This window comes from Diorhabda carinulata, chromosome 8, assembly GCF_026250575.1.
Source record: "Diorhabda carinulata isolate Delta chromosome 8, icDioCari1.1, whole genome shotgun sequence".
NCBI classification, from domain to species: Eukaryota; Metazoa; Arthropoda; class Insecta; order Coleoptera; family Chrysomelidae; genus Diorhabda; species Diorhabda carinulata.
Window position 1 is genome coordinate 8522019 of NC_079467.1, and position 24576 is coordinate 8546594.

The window sequence follows — 24576 nt, forward strand, 5'->3', positions numbered from 1 at the left end:
ATGAGGATCTAAATATGTTTATTGAGAAAAAATTATTAATTTCTTATCACAGTTTGAAGAATAATTTATTATTTGGGAAGTAATATATTCCTGGGATATTTGTGGAATATCTTGTTGGCGAATTTTTTCAATATCATGGCAATGTTGTCTTCTAATACTGGTTTGATTTCGTTTGCAATTTGTTTCCAATTGTCATTCAAGAACAAATTCATTGCTTCACCTACAACAAATGATAATATTCAAATATCGACATAAATAAGTGACTTATTAGTATGTATATGAAGCTACAAAGATCTAATTAAGTGACGACATATCGCTATGGGAAATATTGGAGAAATAGCATTCCAAACAATATATACCGTGTCTCAGGATAGGTGAAAAAATAAAAAATTTCCATTTTAATCTTCATTTTTAGAGTTCAGTCCTTGGTCTAATAGTAATTAATTTAACAGAATTTGAGTTTTGAAAAACTAGGTATATGGAAATATCCAGAAAACGTATTTGTCTCGACAATATAGTGCTTTTTATGTGGGTTATTGAGATAAGTTGTGAAGATTCATACTAAACTTCAAAATCATCGGTTAATTTTTTCATTTTCACAAATAAATAATTAATCTTTGCAACAAAAACTGTCGCGGAAAAACAGGGTTGTATAAATAACAACATTAATATGGTAAAATGAAGTGTGGAAACTACTAAAATTGTTTTTAAATACACGTTAGTATTAGAGAATGAACGTTTATGTTTAGCGGATTTCGATAAAAAACGGTCTATTCGATAGGAAATTTTGTGGATTAATGAAAAAAATCGGTTTACCAATTTTTTCCAACCTATTTAAAGGGTGTGATTGGGGGATAAAATTTCCCCATCATTCCGGAAAACCGGAATGGCTGGAAGGGGCCGGCTTACCTATTACCTAACGACCATACTAGTTTTATTGTATACGGACTCGATTTTCATCAATGGTAATAAGCCTTTAATTACATCATTTCACTCTGTAATAAGCGTCCATATAACAATAAAAAATGTTATTTATATCCTAAATTTGAAGTTGTGTAAGGATAAATAAAATCGACGGAAATATAGGAATTTTTTTTTCGAGCTCATTTTTATTTCAGTTGTTATTAGTTTAAGATAATACAATAAACTATTGTTTATACTAAAGCAGAATATAATTATTATCATTTATCTCAACTATCATCATCACAATTATAATGTTTTTCATCCTCTGATTTGTCACATTCCTCATTATTTTCATAATGACTCAGAATTTCTTCAACTTTTAGTGGTGCCGCTGGGCCGTTATACCACAATGGTTCGAGTTTATTATTTTCCTTGAATTCCCACATTCGGTTGGATCATTTGAAATGTATTTTGGTTCCGTAACATTTTGCCACATTTTATTTACGAATATTGTGCGTGAAATTTTTTGTGATAACGCTTTCCAGCACGGCGTAATTTTACTAGAATTAAAATTCATAGTGCCTTCATAAAATTCTTCTCTGTCACTTGTACTTGCAAAGAACTTCAAAAATAATTGCAGCATTATTATCACTATTTTGTACATTGTACATTTTATTCGTAAATCTTTGTATTATATCTGTTTTTTCTTTATTATTAATGTCTTGTGGATCCGTTAAATACTCAAAAATATTTTGAAATTTTAAAAAGAGTAATAATAATAATTAAAAAATATTAAGAAATTAATATAACAATATGAGATGAGAATCGAGTCCGTATACAATAAAATTGGTATGCGCCATATTTCGTGCCGTTTTCAGGTACGCATACCATGATATTTTTAAAATTTACATGAAAATGAACAAATTAAAAGTAGAAGTTTTCCAGAATGATGAGGAAATTTTATTCCCCAATCACACCCTTTAAATAGGTAGCCGTGCTTTTCCGGCTGGAAAAAATTGGTAAGCCGATTTTTTTTCATTAATTCACAAAATTTCCTATAGAACAGACCGTTTTTTATCGAAATTCGTGATGACGGGAAAACATACTTTCGGCCAAATAAATCGACGATTACTCTAATTAATAGCTGTCGACTTATATAAAAATTTTGCAATTCCGTGATCACGGATCTTTTGAGATTGCCATCTCCCGGACTATAGGGATGGGCAAATGAAAAAAATATCGCATCGACTTATGCAGAAAAAAAATATGTATATTTTGATTTATCGATATTTTTACTTCAATGTGCGATTATATTTGTCAAATAGTCAAATTATTCGAACATTAAAAAATATGAACAAATATTTAATTATTTCAATTTTATTTATTAATTAAGAAAATAAATTTTTGATTACTGTTAATAAGATAAAGTTTTTAGTCATGTCAGAAAATGATCATTTAAGTAGCAGTTAGGAATCTGTATTTTATTCAAACCAGTAATCATCTGGTATAGACATCAAAAGTACTCGGTCTTTAATATGCTCTCCAGTTAACATTCTTCTATTATCTGGAACAGCTAGATTGACCGTCGAAGCAAGTCTTTCAGATGATACTGAGGAAGGCATTATAATGATTTTTTTAGATGAGTGACTTAATTTTTAATATTACCACATGTTTCATATTCTTCACCACATAAATTACAAGAAACAAATTGATTTTTTCATTTTAAAACTATCACTTATGTATATACACTACACACAACTGTGGTTAGGTTAGGTACATATAGAGACACACAGAAAAGCTCGCGCGTTCTGGTCTACCCTTAAACGTATACTTACTTGTATAATTAATTAATTTATACTTAAAACAGGTAAAATATTACGACAATAAGTGGAATACATAATAAGTATGAAATATTATGAGGATCTTGAAAAAATATCGAATTTGATACTCGAAAATTAATAATATATATATATAATATAATAATATATATATATCAATATTTTATGCCCTTCCTTACGACGGGATCACACGTGTTTGTTTTTGAAACACGTACTATGGCTATGGAGTGGAGTAACGAGAAAATAATTGGGTATCGTGTATCTAGAGATTCTTCAAACAGAATCATGTTTGTATGTTCCGAAACTCAAAAATTTCAAGAATCATGGAATGCAAAGTGATGCGACAATTAATCGAACTATTACCTTTTAAAACTATTCAAGAAATGAAATAAAAGAAGGAAACCTTAATGGGTTATTATAGAACCTATTGAAACTTTTTCTTTGTTTCCTTTTTTTCTTCATTCGGTAATGATTCAATAAATAATAAAAATTTACACTTATGAAATACAGAGCTCTGTATCCATCTTGCTTGAATTCAAATAAAATTTACGTCGTTTTCATCGCCAATAACGCCACGTTGACCGTTATAATGTAGCCACCCGCTTTAGCGCGTTAAATGGGCATTGACGTTAGCCGCTAGTGTGACCCCAACATTAAGGTTAGGTATCCAACTACTAAAATAAATAAAAGTATGAGAAGACCAATACAAAAACTCATGATGAAACTGATGCAGATACTTTAGTAACCAGAAATCGAAGCATAATTGAGAACATGAGTAGAACACATTCACAATTTAGATGAAGGTAACGAAACAAACCCATTGCAGTTCTGTTTGTCTTTAAGGGAGCTAATTTCACAAAACAGATATTTTTTATAAATTAACAATTTCTTTTAAGAAAAGTAGTTTTATCACAAATAGTGCTTCGTCTTTCCAAAACTGTAGATATTGGCGCGAGGCAATCTTCATTACGAAATTAAAGTAAGCAGTATTTAAAAAAAGTGAATGTTTGGTGAGGCGAGTTTACGATCTAGGAATCTTCATTGGCCTTACATCGGCCTTCTTACTCACAAATTCTACGAAAATTTATTGACGAATTTTCCTTTTCGTCAAACTCATTTCTTTTAACATGACAACATTTGCTTATTCTACACAAATGATTACTAACTGACTAAATAATCAGTTTGGTGAAAGAATTTTTTTAGACTAAGCTTATTGGTCTCTTGGACCCCCAGACTTAAAAATAATGGATTTTTTGTAGGGAAAAGGGCTTATAAAGAATACATTCCGAACGATAGTGAATTATTTAATTACTCGCGCAATTCGATCAATTGAAAGAGAAGAACAAGCTGTCGCATCTAAGTTAGTGGTTATGTAGTTATAATTCAAATGTGAACTTTTTATTATTAGAAAAATTTAAAAATATGGATGACAACTCATTTCAAAATTTATATGTTTTGATGTGGATTCTAAACAAATTTTTTAAATAACTTTTTTTCTATAGTTTCCATAGAATAATAGGTTTTTGAAGAATTTCTGAAGGATACTTCATTTTTTAAAACTCAAACTTTAACCTCAAAAAATAACAATTGTGATCGAGAATTTTTTTGTTCCTTGAATCCTTTCACCTATCCACAAACGCATTATCATTGGAACAAATTTCTTTTTTGAATTTAGTTAAGGTGGTAGTTGCTTCAATCAAAGCTATTTTGTGAATATTTACTAACCTAAATCTTGATCCCCATTGAATAAATCTTCAAATCGTATATTGGCTTCTGCTATATCAAAATTTATATAAAAATCCTTGACATTGTAGTATATGTTATCATTTTTTTTTATTTTTTCCACTCGAAGTGTCACAGTTGCGTCAATATTAGCTGAAAAGTAAATTTGTATAAATATAATATAATCTTATAAAATCTTATACTTATTTTTCAATATACTTATATTATCTTCTCGAAAACATTGAACAATAAAATTTACTATTTAATTTGAGAGAAATTATTTTGTGGAATAGGAAAGAATACCAGAAAATTTACCGAGTAGTGAAACAAGCCTAATCTTTCAATCTACTCAACTAACGACCTTTCATAGGAAAACTACGAGGATTGCTACTTAAGTTTGGAGATATGGCAACACTGATGTGAATACGTCAATCCTGACATTGCTATCACGAAGTTTGATATTTTATGGTGAACGTACTCGGAACATGTTATCATTCGAGTGCTATTTGAGTTGTTTACAGATACTTGAAACATTTATATAGATCAAAAAAACGAATTAAATCGCTAAAATTTTCGTGCAATGATTTTTTATGACTTTCAATGTGGATTAAACCAATAGCAGAGTGCTGATCAACTTGCTTCGACTTTTGGTGATCTCTATCTCGAGACACCGTGTTTCGCCGGTTTTCCAAATTCAATTGTGGTCGCACATCGCTACATGATGGTGAATGTCCTCTAAAATTGGCTATTGTGCCAGAAAATATCGATGCTGAGCATATATTGCAAGATCGTCATGTGGCACACCGTGAAATTGAGGCTATTGACAGCCAAATGTTCATGCAATATTGAATGTATGTGAGTGGAACTAATGTTTTGCATTAGTTCCACTCGTATACATTCAATATTGCATGAACATTTGGCTGTCAAAATTATTTATTTGCGTTGGATACCGCTTAATCTGATAATGGGTTAAAAAAAGCTCGTGGAATTTCGTGCAAAGAAATGCTAAAAAAATCAATAGCGGTGCTTCAAAATATGTTTATACGACGAATCATGATTCTATGCATATTAACCTAAAACTAAACAACAATGGACTATATAGGACTTTCAAGACGAGCTAAATCCAACAAAAGTTGTTTGCGCACGAAACAAATGATTGCCTGTTTTTTTCGAATAACTGAATATGTAGCCACTGTTCCATTAGAGCAGCGCAAAACGTTCAATTCTAAATGGCACACCAGCATTTATTTGCTAGGAGTGTTAGGAAATCCAGAAACTAATCGCAAAAAACTCCATCACGACAATGCGAGCTCTCACACATCAGCTCAAATAAAAACATTTTTGAACAGTCAAAACATCTAATTGATAGGTCGACCACTCTACAGTCCTTGTTGGTATCCAATGATTTCTTCTTATTGCCGCAAATCAAAAATAAATAGCGAGGTCATCGTTTTTCTACACCTGAAGGAACACTTGATGAGTTCAAATGACATGTTTTGGAGGTACCTCAATTGAAAAAAAAAATGCTTCGACAATTGGTTCAAACGCATGCAAAAATGTATCTCTCAATCTCTCAATTCTCTCAACTCGATAGAGAACATTTTGTAAAACAATAGAGCCATATCCAATTATAAAGATTTGTTTTTATTTGTCTGCCTCATAAGTCATGTAGCAGCCCTCGTATAATTTTTTCGCGGTTTGAAGTTAATTTCATAATACTTACTATAGTTTGAGGTACTTAAACCTGAACCAGTTATAGGCATCAGCATAATTTTGCCATCCAAGTTATAGTCACAAACAACATGTAATATTGGCAGCAACAGCTTAATTCGCATTTTATCTTTTTCTAAATCAATTCTGCAACAATTCAAATAATATTAATAATACGTATAAATGTATCTCCATGGGAAAAATTTTGCAAATATCTACTCCATTCTCTCCGATCGTGAAAATATTTGACAAAAATCTGTAATTTACAATATATTCCATATTTCAAACCTAATTTTTTATTGCTCAGATTCGTCGATTAGTAAAGAATATTTTACTTTTTCAATAACATATTACACTTTTGAATTCTCAAAACACTGACAAAAAACGGATTTTGCCTACATAGAAGTGAGTACCTTATTCGGAGGAAGTTCCACTGTATTTGTAATCAGGGATATAATGCTTTATCGAAGTTTAATCTGTTGTGACATATCGTTTTTTCATAATCAATTTTCTAATCAAAATATATCATACTCATCCGGTTTATTTCATAAGATATCTCGGGTACTTACTAAAGGACTGTTCTGGTTATTAGAACTTTTCTTATTCATGTGGCTACATTTAAAAGCAGGAAAAAACAAATCATTTCAAGTGTGAAATGATGTTTAATTAACGCTAGACATTCCTTTTTCATATCTCTCAAGTTTCAAATCCTGAGATGTCAAGTATTTCTATACTATGATGATAGAAAGAGACATGATTTTTTAATCGTATAAGGATTTACAAAAACCATTAACATCGATAAAAATGTTAAATGTAGCAGTGGAGTAACGACATGTGAAATTTCACTTGAAACTTGAACAAAATGTAACTGAAACTTGAAATACTGTAATGTTGTATTTATTTATATGAGCAGTTCTTACTCACAAAATAGTGGGATGAATTTATACGCACTTACATAATTTATATATACACTAATTATTCCTTATACACGGTTAACGATTCACTGATATTTATGTACACATTAAACATCTATTTTATTCAAAAAAACTTTTTAGTTTACTTGTCACTGTCTCGGTGTATTCTACTTTCTACAACCGCTGAAACTCCGTTTTATATATTATAATTGAATTCTAGATCTTTTGGAGTCTAGAGATCTCTAGATTAGTGTAAATAAACTATCTCATAACAGTGCACATCCGTCAAACTTGAGCTTGGACAATGACTGATTTTATGGTCTATATCAGAGCGCGAATTTGTGAAAATATAATCAAAGAAGTGTATGGCAGTGTTTGTTTATCACTGGAATGAGCGTTTTACTCGTACTTCTTCCTTAGTAAATTTCCGTTGGAATAAAAATTGTTCAAGCAATCTCAATCTTCAATCCTCAATGGCTTGTATTTCATCTCTGTCGGAGCTTAGTCTTTCTATTTATTGTGATGATATTGAAGCTCAAAATGTTAATCAACTTTACCAACTTCGTGTTCTTTGTGTTCTTTCTTAATTTCGAGGAATTATAAGGGGAAACAACCCGAATTGTGGAGGCACCAGTCATGGGCTTGACACCAAGAAAATGTGGTAAGTCATTCTGCATTATATATTCCTAATTTCTCAATATAATGAATCATCACATGGTGAAACAGCAGGATGCGGTGCTGTGCGATATACATTTTTCTCCAAGTCTACTAAAAAATAGATTTGAATCTCCCGTGGTAGAGGCAGCTCTGATGTAACTGAGAAAAAAAGACTTCTGCACTGTTTCAAACAAATAGACTAGAAGAAGTCGATGTAGGAATAGGTTTATTTTGAAGGTAATAATGAATAAAATTGTATTAAAATAAAACAGAATGAGTAGGACCAATATGTGGCTGTTTTTGGGGTTATAGATAACTAATAAATTATTGTCATTATCTATTCCTATATCAGTGAATAAATAACCTTCATCAATATTTCATTATATTCTGTTAATCATTGTGATACTCACTTAATATCCTTGATGACGAACTTTGATGGACCGTATACTTTAATATTTTTGTATTCGGATCGAAGTGCTACTGAACCTGTTCCTTGATCAATAACAACTTCTGGTATCGATAATGGTTCAATACTGGGTATACCCAAATCAGGAATTCCCTTGATTAGTAGAGGTCGTAGTTTTTCTACTGAACTTTGAATACATTTCGCTAGATTTGGGTCTGTTTGATGACATACTTTGAAGTATGATGCTAAAATAAAAAAAAAGTAAGTTGAGTTTGAGAAAAAAATGTTATTCAATTCTATACAGGAGCATATTTTATTACAACAAAACTCACAATTACCCTGTCAGGTCCTTCCAGCCGAGCATCAGCCAGAAAAATATAAAGCATCGTAAAGCACAGTATAATTGTGAGTGAGATAAGGAGTTCAATGCTCAATTAAATATAATAGAAGTATATAATACATTATAGAAATATTTCTAGTCTTTAGATATACAAGTGATATACAGATTGAATTCAATAGCTAGCATACTATATGTTTTCGAATACTCGGACCCATCGCAATTTTTTAAAAACAATTTTAGATTTTGTGAAATAATAACACTCTAATTTTAAAGGCTATAGCTATGGTTAAGTAAACTTGTGAATGGTTGTCAAAAACTTATTCCTTATTAATTACAAAATAATGAAAAGTAACAGAGTTAAAATAATTGAATCTAATCATTAACATGCTTATGATGTCAATCAATTTATTGGATAATATTCAAAACGGGATCTGAATTTGAACATCTCTTCTAATGACTTGTGGCGAAATTAATCTGTACTCATGACTTTAGGCTGCTTAACAGCTTTATGGCTTAATATCAAGAGCTTAAAGTACTCCCATGAAAATGGATTTAGATATAAAGGTTTACGAATGCCATTCAATGGGCTCCTCTCCATTTGCCTGGTAATACAATCTCATGGGACATACATGTTGAGAAATGGGGACATTGGGACATTAGCATATACAAGTAGGGGAAACAAATGAGTGAATTTGGGTAGTTAGAAATTCCAAATATTGTATAATAATTAAGACAATTGGTTTTATACAGGCGCAATCCCCGTACATACATTAAATTCTTCTAGGCGTTGAGTATTACTTTTCCGAATCCATTTTTAGATTCTCATCCGCCCAATATTGAAAATATTCTTTAATCATTTAAGGTAAACATAGACTTATCAGAGAACAGAATGATGCTAACTTCCAGTTGATCCCCATAATTTCAGAACAAGTTATGGGGATATTTTATCAATTCTCGGAGGATCGTATGTTTGAAAGGAAGTTCTTGATGAATTCGGGCTACTGACGACTAGCTAATTTCAAATTCATTAGGTACTTTCTTTGTAGATATATCAGAATTTTCTGATATCTGATTTCATGATCTTGCTCCATTGATATAATCAATCATTTGTAAAATGCAACACCATATTGAATGATTACACCTAAAGCGATTATTTGTTAATATTCCATATTCACAAACTTCAAATAATTGTTAACCACATGAAAAATTTAATGTTCGATTTTTATTGTAAATGCTATGGAATAGACATTTGATATTTCGAAGTTATATCAAACTCCCTAGCCATCCAAATGACCAAATGACAGCCTATATATATATATATATATATATATATATATATATATATATATATATATATATATATATATGTACATGAAAATAATGACATCGGAAAGCGTAGTTAACATTTTTTGAAAAAAAATAGTATTTGAGCTACAGGATTTATTCCAAAAAACTGTCTCATATATCATTTTTTGCAGATGTATCTACGATTTCAAAACATAGTAAACATAATCTGCCAATCATAAGATATTGGTTCCGAGAAAATAAACACCTGACTCCTGTACGGCTTCAGTATACTCAAAAATTGATATTTGGATGAGTTTTAGAGTTCCAAATCATAGGCTCCTTCTGGATTAATATAAATTTAACGAAAAACAATATAACGGAACAATTTAGTTAAAAATATGCGAACCTACCACGTATTTTTCAAAATACTAGATATGCAATGAAAAACTGACATTTATTGATAGTTATAACAATGAGCCACCAATATTCAGTTGTTTGAAACCTTGTTATTTGTAAAATTGGATATTGTTTATCAAAATTTACTTAAATGTTGAATACACCGACATGTTATTAACGTTAGATGAGTGAACTGAACTGCAACTGTTACGAGTTAAGTTGGAATTATAAACTTTTACGTTCACGCACGCACTGACGCTCCCATTGGCGTTCGACTTCACACTCCGTAATCTGTTGAAAGCGAATGAGCGTGGGCGCTAGCGTGAAAGTTTATAAGTTGACATTTATGCAGAAAAGTTCCCTAGAAGAAACTTACAAAGTAAAAATATATTTAGGGTCATCGAACGATTTTGCCTAGGTATTGAGAATGTGATACCAAAAAAAAATGTGGTATGCTAAGAACAACAAGAGCCATTAGTAAAGAAAATAATTAAAATTCCGTTGATAAAGATCCAACGATAAGTGTATGGAATATGACAAAACAAATATGTCTTCTTCAAGTACTCAGAGAATACTTAGAGAGCAGTAGCTACATCCTTATCATTACAAACAGACATCTACCCTTTCCAGTTAATTTCGTTAAAATTAATGTTGATGATTCCATTTTAGCCAATCCAAATCAACAAATTGAGATAGTAGTCCGTACGTATAACTCCTATCACCCCAACCAAGTTTACCTATCTTGAAGAATTAGATGGTGCTATCCCTTTTTTGGACACATGATCGAATGGTTTTCCAATCCTTTAACATCAGGCCAACTACTCAACTTTCATTTGAAGCATCCTTGGAGACATAAATTAGGAACAATAAAAGGAATTAGACACAGGGTTCAACGTCTAAGTAGCCCTGAATTTTATGCTGATAATATGAATAAAATCAATCAAATTTTCGGAATTAATGGTTACCCAAGAAAGCTAGTTAATAAAATTATAAGTGAGAGCACGTAATACAGGTACTTCGAAACGAAAGTAAAATGTATTATAAATTTCCTTAAATTAGAGGATTGTTGAAGAAACTTGGAAATTATTTCAAAATGCACTCGTGAAATAATTGTGAGCTGGCATTCTACCCAATAAACAAAATTGGCAACTTATTCAGACAAAACACCTAACCTCCAGCATTCCAATGTGATTTAAAAAATAAATTGTTTAGACTGCAATAAGAGTTACATTGGTATGACTTAACAGTGATTGAAATCAAGAATATAAGAGCATTAATATGATTGTCGAGATCAAAAAAGATAAAAAAGCTCTGGTCCAACATCTAGTGGCCAATCTAGTAATTCAATATAACCATCTTCTGAATGTTTATAAGTAAGACTGTCTGACCGGACTAGTACTTGATGGTAATAATTATAATAATTCCAACAGTTTTTACCGTTCATGCTTTTGTTAATATTGGACAAGCTTGGAAGTATTTATTCACTGATGTATCTTACCAGGAGAATTATCTCTCAATGCGGAATATGTATATATGTATTTTATATTTTGACTGACGTCTAATTATTTAAAAAGGTATGTTTTTTGCAAAGGTTTTTACTCATACGAGTATGTTTATGTAATGGTTTCTTTAAATAACTTTCTTATTGTTCTTCTGTTTTATACAACAATGTTCTAATTTTTTTATATTATATAGTTTGTCTTAGATGCAGTGTGTAGATATTTATATTAGTACACTATCTGATTATTGTTTCACTTCTAATTTCACAATTTTTTGTTTACTTGTTTATCTTCATCAAAGTTTGAAGTATAATGTACAATATATTTTTAGCTTCGATAAATATCAAATAAATAAAAGATCGGAACGTTGGCATTTTGAAAAACTCTTGGACAGTTTTATTTTGAGTCCTCAAACCGCAACACCATTCTAAATTACAAAGTCCAGGAGATCTTGTCAAACGATCTACCGATTAGAGTGGAATTTTGTCAAACATTCTTCGAAAAGACGTACGTATCTCCATCGCACTTTGATGGAAGGTGTCGTAATTGGAACCATTTTCTGAATCAATACATTGGTAGACGTGCAGAAGCTTTTCGGTCATGCGATTCTAATCGTTTAGACAACGCAGTTTGATCGTATCTTAAGAAAACAATTTATGTTACAAGATAAATTCACGTTAAGAACTGAAAGATGGAAATCAACTTCACTTCATTGACCTCCTAGAAGATTGATGAATTCTTTAAAAGGATATACTTCTGTAACTTTGTAGAATTTTAATTCATGTTCTTTGTCTTAATTTCAATTTTTTACTTGTGATTTCCTCTTCAATCAATAAATTTATCATTTCTTAATACAACAGTTATTACTCCATTATGTTCAATCAAAATATTCCGAAAACAGCACACAACATCGAATTTTACCTTTTTGGCGTAAAATTGATTGATGTTCAAGATCATTCAAAACTTTTATGAAAAAAGCTAGCCTTAAAATAGTTATACTCAATATTATTGGTATGAACCGTGTACTAACATCTTCTATGAGAGTTCGATCTGAAAGCAAATTTATGGGATGTATTAGCTTTTAAAACAAATTCGTATAAAATTTCATTTCAATGCTTCCAGTACTTACGGCAAAATCGTAAATATATATATATATATATATATATATATATATATATATATATATATATAAATTTATTTTCTTCATCTTGAATAGATAACGAAATTTTTTTATTGAACGAACCTTAATTTTTTTCCAGTTTTCAACTACTAATCTTAGAGGCGGGTCCATCTTTATTTGAAGCACCTTTCATAAATAAAACTTAAGTTAACTTTTATTACGTAAATTTAAATTTTTTGATATATTGGATCCTAATTAAATGTACTTCAAAATTATTAATATTGTTATTTATTATTAAATTGAATAAATATTTTCATACAAATAATTTTATGTTCTGTTCTTATTAACTTAAACTTTGCTAAATTTTTTTTCATTATATAATTTTCTATAAGATCTATATAGTTTTTAAAACAAAAAATGATATAGTTTTGAATTCATGTGGGAATGTCATTGAATTGATTGTATATTTTTATACTATAATATATAATTTTTTCTACGTCCGTTATAATATTCACGTTTTTTTTTTCATTCATTTGCATTCATAAAGAATGTAATTTCTGAAACGGTCAAAAAGCGTGAAAAAAAATACCGCAGGGGTCCATTTTTCCGTAACGTGTCATTTTTTAACGCAATTATAAAATTGTTTTATGAAAATAGTGGACTGTGAACGCTTTTTTTCTCATGTCAATTCGTTTCTCCGATAAACTGTCACACTTTTATATCTTGATATTCTTTCAAGAAAATTCATTCTGTGTCCAATTAAAAGGAGTGTAGTATTATTATTAGTGATGGAGAGAATTAGTGAAGAAAGTTTAAACTGCACACCAGTAGATGTTGTTAAATCGGCAACTGCAGCGACTATGAATCTTATCCCCGAGAAATCCATGGAACAATATAGGAATATAATTCTTTTATGGAGTGGTGTACTAAAAAATGCTTAAACAGCTTCACAGAAAGAGTGTTACTAGCTTACTTTGAAACGAAATCCAAATTGTGGAAGTCTTCAGCACTTTGGTCGATTTATTCAAAACTGAAAGGCACCCTATGGTAAATAACGACGTTGACATCAGTAAATACTAAAAAACTCATTGCATATTTGAACAATAAATCAGTTGGCTATAGACCCAAGAAATCTAAAATATCTGCCCGTGAAGAAATTAAGTTTCTGTTGCCAGCTCCAGACGATCATTACCTCATCCATGAGGTATGGCAGCAAAACATTTTAATGTAAGCTTAGATATTATTTGTAACATATTTCAGGTTGCTCTAATATTCGGAATCGCAGGAGCTCTGCGAAAGGAGGAACTATATAAAATGAAGTGTAACGATATTGATAAAACAGGAAATGTTTTAATTATGACAGTACCTGATACAAAAACTCATGTTTAACGTCGATTTACTGTTATTAGTGAAATATCTGATAATAGATTGAACTTGGTAAACATTTATAAGAAATATAAAAATCAACGACCCATAAATGTCAAAACAGATCATTTCTTTTTACAGTATATAAATGGAAATTGCAAAACCCAAGTTGTAGGTATATACCTTTTCAAAAATTATCTATCGCAACATATTTGAATTTACCAAATCTAAAAAACTACATTGGGCATACATTTCGACGCTCTTCGGCGTCTCTATTAGTGGATTCCCGTGGTGATATAATTCAACTAAAGAAGCACGGTGGGTGGAAATCCAACACAGTTGCGGAGGGTTACGTAGACGACTAATTAAAAAACAAAATAGATTCTGCAGTGAAAATTTTAACGAGAACAACTAGTTCGACTTCAAATAACATTGTAAATGTTCACGATCCTACCAATAATCCAATAAGTACTAATACAACTATAGACGATGTTATTTCTTTGAACGTTGCCAATTCAAATAACAATAGTAATGTAACTTCTTCTTCACTTGAAATTAATAATGCTCACAGTTGTATTTTTAATTTTACTATTACAAAATGAAGATTGATAAAAGTTTTATCGAATTTTTTAAGACTACGGACGTAGAAAATTTTTTGTATGAAACTCGTGAGTAAAGTAACTTTTTTACTCGTAGGAATTGCCGTCCTACGCGTGAAGAAAATATTACGTTACTCACTTGTTGCATAAATAACTATTATTAATCAATGATTTTTTGGTGGAAGGTCAACTTCCTTCTCACCTGAGAACATTTCTCAACCATTGATATTAACTTCCATGTCAACAACTATTCAACTACTGCAATATTTATAATAAGAAATATTATATTTATGAGAATTTGAAAAAAGTAAATCCATTTCTTTATGAACGATATATTATTTCATATTTTCAAATGATTAATTTTATCCACGACCCATTATACGGCTGCTTGTTTAACCTCAATAATACCTATTGATCACGGCAGTGATTAATGAATCCATTAATCACTGCTGTCAAATGCTTTCTTGATTTAGCTACATTATATTGATTTGTTACAAAAAATTTGTTTTTATAATTTTAGCATGTGAAACACCGAATATTTTCAATTTAGTTCTGTACAAAGAAATTGAATGATTATAGTTTAAAAAACTAGATAGTCCGCTTTTAAAGTACATCAAACAAAAAAGTTAAACATAATTTAACAAAAATAGGCTTAGAACAATAATGAATGAAAAATACTAGTATTATTGTGGTTTGTTCATATACATTTAGCGCCCGAAGCTTTTTCACAATAATACTAGTGCTTTTAATTAATTATTGTTTTAAGCTTATTTTGAAAATTATTGACAACAATTTTTGGTTTGATGTGATTTGAAAGCGTGTTTTTTTAAATTAAATTCATTTTTCACTATTTAGTTTTTTAATATCTCGTCGAAACTTGTATCAAGCCGTGAAAATGTAGTTGGTATGGTTGTCGAAAAATGCTTGATTTCCAACACGGAGGTCGGAGGTTCGAATACTATGTCGAACGAAACTTTGATTAAATAATCTACTTGCTCTCAGTTCAAAGGAGTGATACAGAACCAAACCAAATCCATATATTGGTGAAGCTAAGCCAGGACCTCCAGTTTGTAGGCATGGAATATTAACAGTGAGCTATCAGCGACATTAAATGTGTTTGTCGCATATCTGCACCGGATTTTCAGAACAATTTATAAAATGAAGTACCTTTTGATATAATATAAATTTGATGTTAAATCATGTTGAAAAACCAACTAAAAAGGATATAGAAAATGAAAGTGACTTTTTTTAATACCACCAGAAATTAGAGAAGCTTCTGAAGTGCCGTCTTCAGAGTATATAAAATAAGATTATTAATAACTATAAATTAATATCATCCTCACGTAACATTACATATCCAACTTTCAATAAACTGATACATAGATTTTTGACTTGATTATTATGGAGATATTATATGATTATTATACTTTTATATGTACTATGTACTTTGTACTATGTACTATGTACTATGTACTATGGACTATGTACTATGTACTATGTACTATGTACTATGTACTATGTACTATGTACTATGTACTATGTACTATGTACTATGTACTATGTACTATGTACTATGTACTATGTACTATGTACTATGTACTATGTACTATGTACTATGTACTATGTACTATGTACTATGTACTATGTACTATGTACTATGTACTATGTACTATGTACTATGTACTATGTACTATGTACTATGTACTATGTACTATGTTGAAATGAACAATAATATATTGTATGAAATATTTGCTAGAATAAAATAATAATTTTTCTATTAATTTATTTTCCAACAAAAATATTTTTGCAGTCGTGGATAAAGTATAGTATTCTACTTGCGTTTAATGAGTTATTAATCACTAAGTGATATTAACTTCACCTCGTGAATAATAACCTTCATTATAACTTCCTATAGTGTTTTCTTCATATTTGTCACGAATTATGATAACTCGACATGTTTGAAGGGTCGGAATGCTATAACTCCATATTATTTGTCTGATAATGCTACTATTGGCTTTTCCGATACGAAAAAATCAGACTGCTAGTTATCACCAATACCACAATAATGAATTCGACATGTTTAGCATGTTGAAAAAACTACCTGAAAGTTTTGTCGTACAACATTAAAAAAATGCGCTTTGTGCGTGTGTCTGTCTGTAGCGATGATCAGGAAGCATGTAGCAAGCTCGGGTTTGTTGCATTTAATTCCTATATACCTGTAGGAAGGCCGAAGCAAAAAAACTCTTGGCATAAGAGAAAAATTAAATTAAACTAAATGTGATTTTTATCGTACAAAATCTCTCAACAAACACCGAATTTGAAATTTTTTTGAAAGCAACATAAAAATTTAGATTTAGATTTAGATAATATTTTAATTCAAAAATTGCAGTTCTACGGCATCAGGGGAACACTCCTCGCATGGTTTAAGTCATACCTTACCAACAGAACTCAGCTTATAAGGGTTGATACAACAATGTCTTCCTGCAAGGCACTAGAAAGTGGAGTGCCCCAAGGCTCAGAACTAGGCTCTATTGTGTTTCTTCTGTTTATAGACGACGTCGTCTATTTAGATATCAGTGGTAAAATATTTCTATTGGCTAGTTCCTTTGGGAGCAACCCTGATCTCACGACACTTCATAGGACCCTATCTATTGACCTAATATTAATAATTGAAATCAAATCGATATAATCTTTTCCTGCAATAATTTGAGGGCATATTTACTGGCCAGTCCCTTCTACTCTGTAAACGACTTCTATCCTAATAATAATATTTAATTCTTGACATGTTGTATATTGGTTTATTTTTTGCTATGGACTTATATACGACTTATGTACTGATTGTTACCTATTACTATTACCTATAATTTTGTTATTCATTGTGGTTTTCTTCTGTATATTAAAATTTTATTGTATTTGTACTTTTATTTAGTTATTTTTATGTTTGTTTTTTAGTTTTTACAAGCCTTTGTCTGCAAATTGTAAACCAACAAAAACGTCAAAGTTTAAATTACGGGTAATATTTTTTCGAAATTGCCTTGGCTTATCTAGTTGAGAATAAGATGAAAAAATGAATTATTTTCCACAAACTCCAGAGTTGACTAGCAATTTTGAAAAGTGGAGAGTTCCTGGAAGACAATTACCTGAAAACTGCTGAGAATAAAGGATTCTAATTGCAATTTACTTAACTCTCATATAAAAAAATAAAAAAAGAAATAATTCCAACGATTTAAAGCTAAATGTAATTGGGTTTCTGTTAAATATTGATATTATTTTAAATATTTCTTCCTTTATGGATAGTTTATTGCAAGATTGTTTGACATTGAAAGAATGGAGGAAATCGGCAAGTTACTTCAAATTTCAAATGTGTGTTTCAATCTAAACCAGTCTCAGAGTATGCAGAGGGCAAGAATGGCGATATTACAAAAGTTTACAATTATTTTTCTCTATACCTATTCAATAAAAAGTTTGCCAATTTAAAACAAATATTTCCGAATATCCTTACTAACTATCGAATTTTTCTCATTTCTCCGTTTCATCTTCCAATTTTGTTTGTACGAGGATATATTGAAAAATTCTTAGCATACTATAGAACCAATCAAAATATCAGTGGCAAAATATTTTATTACTCAACATATTCTCTTCTTTTAACATGTTCGACTATTCAATTCTTCATAAGTTCTCGTCCCGACTTTTATGATTTTATTTCCTCTTCAAACATTCCTTTTTCATCCGGCCAATATGTTTTCATTGACTAATTGGTAGGTTTTGTTACTAATTAATATTATATTTTTCTGAAACATACTTTAATCCTAATATCATGAATTATACTATGCTTCCAAATGTCTGTATTCCTTCGACTTTTCTGGCAAGCCGTTCTATTTTTTTACTCCTTAGTCGTTTATCACCACAGGATCCTCTGGAATTTATATCATTTATCTTTGTTCCACATGAAAGATAGCTGATCCTTAATCTCCTTAATTTAAATTTTCACGATTGATTCTAGGATTTAGCTATCAGAATATGTCATACGCAAAAGTTACATATTGGTATTCGTTATTGAGGATTGTCCCATTGTTATTAAATCGATCGCGACCCCCAGAACTATATTAAATAATATAGTGTAGAGAGAACTATTTTATATTAGATCTATTTTACTTAATTTATACAATGTGGTCCATATGTATTGAATGAATTCAATTTTACCGTTATTATGTGGTATGTGAAATAAACGGAAACAAGTAGATTTTTATTCTTAAATTGACAATTTACAGTATGAAAATATTATCCCCCTCCAGAACCCCCTCTGAATTATAAGCACCACAACGAAAATTGTGAATAAGAAAAGAAAATTTTTTAAATCTGGTGCAATCATAACTGAGAAAATGACCAAACTTTACGTAGAATGAAGATAATAATGTTGCATAATATTTGGAATGTATTATTTAATGTATTTTACAATTGAATTAAATGTTCAAAATGACCACCATTCACTTCTTGACAATAACCGAGTCAATTTTTGAATTTTCGTGTAATATTTTGTATGACCTCAGGTGCTATTTTGTTAATTTCTTCAGTTATCTTTTAAATCAGCAATATTGTCTGGTCTATTTGAATATACTTAAAATTTTTAATAACCTCTTAAGAAATAGTCGAGAGGAATCAAATCGGGGAATCTAGCCAGCAATCGTTCCACGTCTTCCAATCCACCTATTGGGAAAAACATCGTTCAAATAATTTCTAAATGTACATGCAAATTCAGAGAAGGAGTCTTGTTGGTAGTAAATAGATCGATCTCATTTAGATCATTAACATCATCATCAAGTCTTTGTAATGTAGGCACTAAGAAGTTAATAAAAAAAAAACTAGATAAACCTCACCATTAACATACGTTCACTTTTTTAGTATATTGAGTGTGAACCTCACACATCCAGTGATGATTTTCTCTACTCCAATATATACAGCTCTGTTTGTTAACAGTTCCGTTTAGATGAATCAGAAAAAACTATTTTACTTATGAACTGCAAATCTAGTTTCACGAAACTAATTTTGCTAACTATAGACTGCAGAACGTATTTATTATTAAAAATTTCACACACCTCCTTTTGGGTTCTTGTTTTCTCACCACAACCAATCATAATCAAAATATCTATTCTTTGAGTCTTGGACAAATAAGCCATAATTAAATTTAATATGCACACAAATATTATACTGACATCTTTTAGTAACTTTAAATACCTAAATGTCAGCAGCCTACTAGATTCATATTAATTCTTAATATGGCTTTTTACTAATATTTTAGTATCTTCAAATATTTTTTCCTGATGTTTAGCAGAACAGATAATTGATTATTTCTAAAGTATATTTTAATAGACCAGACAATATTGCTGATTTAAAAGTTAGAATAACGGAGGGAATTAACAAAATAACTTGTGTCAAACAAAATGTTGTACAAGAATTCCAAAATCGCTTCGGTTATTGTCAAGAAGTGAATGGTAGTTATTTAGAACATTCAATTTAATTATAAAGTACATTGAAAAATGAAGTCTAAATATTATGCAGCATTATTATCTTCATTCTACATAAAGTTTTATGATACAGATATTATCAAAATTTTACATCTCAAAAATTAAATTTCTCAGTTACGATTGCAGCAAATTTAAAAGAGCTTCATATTGCTACATTCCTTTCCAAGAAAGTGCCTCACGACCCCCTTTTTTATTTAAAATATTCAAAGGGTTGTTTATAATTGATTCTGTAAATTGTCAATTTAAGAATGAAAATCGACTGTTTCAGCTTTTTATTCCAACCGTATGTACCGCATTTTATGTTACCTTCTACCACTAAACGTGGTTGGGTAAGAGTTATGCCTAAAAACTCAATACTTGCTTTTTATCCAATGTATGATATCAAAGTAACAGTCTAAGATAAATGATATAATTATTTTTACTGTCAATAAACTGTGAGAAAATCAACTTACGCAATTTTTGTGATCCTGCAGCCGCAGAAGCAACATAAAACAAAAACTGTTGTAACACTAAACAACGGAAAAATGTATTAAGCCCCATGTTGAGATTATCAATGCTACACTTCAGTCAATCAAAATCATAATGTAATTTTTATTGTTATAGTTATGTATTTAATAACCTTCCAAAACAACAACTTATTTATTATAAATATTTTGATGTAACTCAAGATCATAGTGAACTTGACACGTACTTAGAAAAATAAACAAAGGTATACAATAATTTTAATATTAGCTGAACTTGACGTATTTACAGGTTGTCGTTGAATTATTAGTTCAAATAATAATTTTATAGAGAAGCAAACTCGTGAAGGTAATTGAATATATAGAGCCAATGAAGAAATTTCCCCAAACTACAGTTCAATTAAAATGCAGTAAAAAAAATATGAAACTTGTTGGAGTGAATCTTGGTGCCATTGGTCTTTAAAAATGAATTACATTATAGATATAGTTCTTCAATATCAATTGCAGAAGACAGTTATGAGAGGAACAATAAATATTTCATAAATAAGCACGGCTCTCATTTCAAAGATGAAAAATAATGTTTACTCCCCGTATAAAATTCGGCAAACATCTAACAAACAGTCAGTCAGTCCACGTGGACTTAATGGAAGTGTGTCAAAATCATCATCTCAACTGTTTACCAATGAAAACATGGAGTCGTAAATAAAAATGCATTTTTATTGGCCGAAGCTCGCGGAAAGCGTATGTACACAATTTCTTCGAAATATTCCTGCAGTCTGCGATAAATAGTGGCGTCGTTTGGTAAGATGTAAAAAATATGGCGTTCTTTTGACCATAGGCGAATGAAGACAATGAAATTGCACAGAATGCAGACAGGTATGAATTTAATAATAAAGATTTAGATATACAAACACAGCAAGTTATTCTAAATATATTCGAATGTTTAAAAAGGAAGATATTCAGGAAACTGATAATGCAATCATAATAAGAATTACTGAATTAACTAGAGTGAATAAATTTTCGAAATTCATCGAGTAGTTACGAAAGGGGTCGCTGTGGATCATTCTCAGAACCGGAATCAATTGACAAAGCTACTAAAGATTTTATACGTGAGAAAATTATAGTTAATACTCGTTTAAGGAGAACAGGGTTGCGATATTAAAAGTAATACAACAAAACGTAGCAAATTATCAAGAATACAATTATACCAGCTTAGAGGCATTGCGTCGATGGCGATAAGATTATTATTTGCGTCAGATAAAAAACTACCGAAGTTCTAATAGACACATAATTTATCGGAATGAAACATAGTTTGACTTTCAGGATGTAGTAAATTTCGGTTTGGTTGACAATAGTGAAAATAGTACGCGCTGGAAGCAAAGACGGTTTCATGCCTAATGCTTTATCAATAACTGCTTAAAAAATTAAAAACTGTGCAGATGATTATTACGAAGATAGGACAGCATAATTATTTCAAAGTGGTTTAATGAAAATTCCGCCACAGCCAGTTGTTATGGACAACGCATCCTACCACTCGCGGCAACTCCTTAAGATTCCAAATAGTAGTGGTAATAAAGCTCAAATTTTATCATTTATGTCTGAAAAAAATATTCCTATTCCTTTCAGATATCGTAAAAAAGGCCCAACAAACAAGGAATTGCTTACTGTTATTAAAGGTCTAAAGTTAAAGAAAATTTATTATATTGACAAGCTGGGCCAAAAACAGGGTCACACTCTTCTCAGACTACCTCCTTATCATTGCATATTTAACCCTATAGAGTTAATATGGGCAAACATAAAATCAGAATTACGAAAATGTGATCAGTCTCCAGAACTGAGTAAAGAGGTTGTATAACTCGTGAAGAAAGTTTTAGCAGACTTTAGCCAAGAGCTTTGGAAAAACTGTTGTTGAACATGTTATCAAAGAAGAAGATGATGTGGTATCACTCTCATCACAACCCATCGTAATTCAATCAAATGATGACTCTAGTTCACACTATTCTAACTACCACGATATTATTTATGAAGATATTTTGGAATGGAAATGTTTTTTTTCTCTTTTGTTTTATTTGAATATTTTTAAAAGTATTTATGAAAATAATATATTTATAAAATGAGGTATCTACGCCTACAGTAGATCAAACAAAATTGTCGGCAAGTGTTTCGAACCGGTTTTTATAATCTGCAATTGGTATTGGAAGAACTATACCAGTAATAACAAAGCTGCAAAATGTAAGGCTGAAAAAGTATATTGTCAACATATAGTTATGGTAAAGTGAAGGAAAGCTGCTCATGTGGGAAAGAGTGCTTTCCAATAGTTTTTAAAAAATTCGTTATTGAGTTAAGCTTGAATGTGTGTTTGATGTACACAGTGAGTTTGGAAGCAGTGGGATCAAAGTTGAAACGATCATATTTTATAGTATTGCTACAAGGGTTGTAATCCACTGTCTTGTTTATTGTTTCAATTCAGGAATGTATTGGTGGATCCAAGTTCCATCTACAGTTTAAATTAATGCAAAATCTGACTTATTTTTCTTAAGCCACGTCAATAAGGCATGGGGAAATGTTCATTAGTCAGTACATGGGAAATGCATTCTTTTCATAAGCCCATAGTCTTTTCTAGCACTCAATCCAACGGTCGTCCTGTATCATTTGAAGAAATGATATGGCTCCCCAAAATTTTACCGTCGTAAATGACGGTGCTATTTCCGTACACGACGTCAAATTCCATTCCATTGCCATTACCTTTCCATTTTCAGAGAGATCTTCGATATGAATTATTTATACTATCTATAAACAGAAACTAAGCGTCTGAAAGAGTCCAAACTTTAGTGAAAATATCCCAACGCATGAATAATTATATTTCTCCACTTACATTAATGAGTGCTGACATCTTCAGCTTGATGTCGGAAACTTTTCAAACAACCCGTTTGTTTAATATTGAAGGAATTGATAGTTCTAGCTATACTTTCAACAGTTGTACCAAGATTTACGACAAAAATAATGTTTGGCTTAAAAATGGTTTTCACATTATATTTCATTTTATAATTACTTATTCTATAAAACTATTTAGAGTATGAATTTAATAAACTTATTGATTTGAGCCTTAAATGATTTTCGACCAATCTATCATATGATTTATAAGCCGCGTTTATGATCCATTGAGCTATCAAAGCTATTTTACTTTTGAAACATCATTTTTCTAAAGGCTCATATAAATGATGTATTTATTTTACAAAAAAATCGTTATGAAATTTGTAACAGTTGAATTAATAAAAAAATTGCACATTCCATAAATTTGAACCCGCGACTTTTTTACTGAAAGGCAACGACCTAACCATAGGACCGTCCTAATATTTTTGTTGTACGGAGTCGGAGCATCGATACTCACTCGGTAATGAGCGCGCTATTAAGATGTTAGTAAACACAAACGTAGTTATTGTGATTGAAAGTATGTTCTCCGGCTAGTTGATGAAAAGATGAAAAGAGTATTTGAAGAAAACCTAACCTAACCTAACCTAACCTAACCTAACCAGCGTTGTACAGAGTCGATTTCGTACAATCATCTCTGTCCGAAGTCCGCCAATCTCGGCTTCGTACAAAATGGCTTGTACAGATCGGACTTCGTACAAATTCATTGTACGAAGCTCGACTCCGTACAAGATCGGGCTTGGGACGTAACAGATATACTAAGCCGGTTCTACCGCAAGTATAGGGAAATGAATGAGTGCGAAAGAGACATATATCAAAATCCATGAGTGCGAGAAAGATGAGCGTGACGTCACAAAAGGCACCGGCATTTTTATTCCAATAGCCCGCGTTCTCTAACACCTA

The 24576-nt window shown here is 30.7% G+C and overlaps 2 protein-coding genes across 4 annotated transcripts in view; both read right to left on the reverse strand.

Moving 5' to 3' along the window:
• Position 1: 1 nt before the first annotated feature.
• LOC130897009 (protein takeout-like) lies at positions 2 to 6647 on the reverse strand. Its single transcript, XM_057805481.1, has 4 exons — positions 6587 to 6647; positions 6187 to 6320; positions 4467 to 4616; positions 2 to 220 (listed from the first exon to the last, which is right to left on the reverse strand). The coding sequence occupies exons 2-4, from the start codon at positions 6296 to 6298 to the stop codon at positions 69 to 71; spliced, it is 414 nt and encodes a 137-aa protein (XP_057661464.1). The 5' UTR covers positions 6299 to 6320; positions 6587 to 6647; the 3' UTR covers positions 2 to 68.
• A 1514-nt stretch (positions 6648 to 8161) lies between these two features.
• LOC130897007 (kelch-like protein 10) overlaps positions 8162 to 24576 on the reverse strand; it is a 59284-nt gene continuing 42869 nt past the window's right edge. For all 3 annotated transcript variants that reach the window (XM_057805479.1, XM_057805478.1, XM_057805480.1), the window contains one exon: positions 8162 to 8395. The gene's annotated coding sequence lies outside the window, so the exon portion shown is untranslated. The remainder of the gene's footprint in view (positions 8396 to 24576) is intronic.

Coding starts and splice junctions, on each gene's coding strand:
- LOC130897009 (XM_057805481.1), bottom strand. CDS start 6,298: ATGCGAATTAAGCTGTTGCTGCCAATATTACATGTTGTTTGTGACTAT. Junction 4,617..6,186: donor TTTAAGTACCTCAAACTATA/GTAAGTATTATG, acceptor TTTACTTTTCAG/CTAATATTGACGCAACTGTG. Junction 221..4,466: donor CAATGGGGATCAAGATTTAG/GTTAGTAAATAT, acceptor CATTTGTTGTAG/GTGAAGCAATGAATTTGTTC.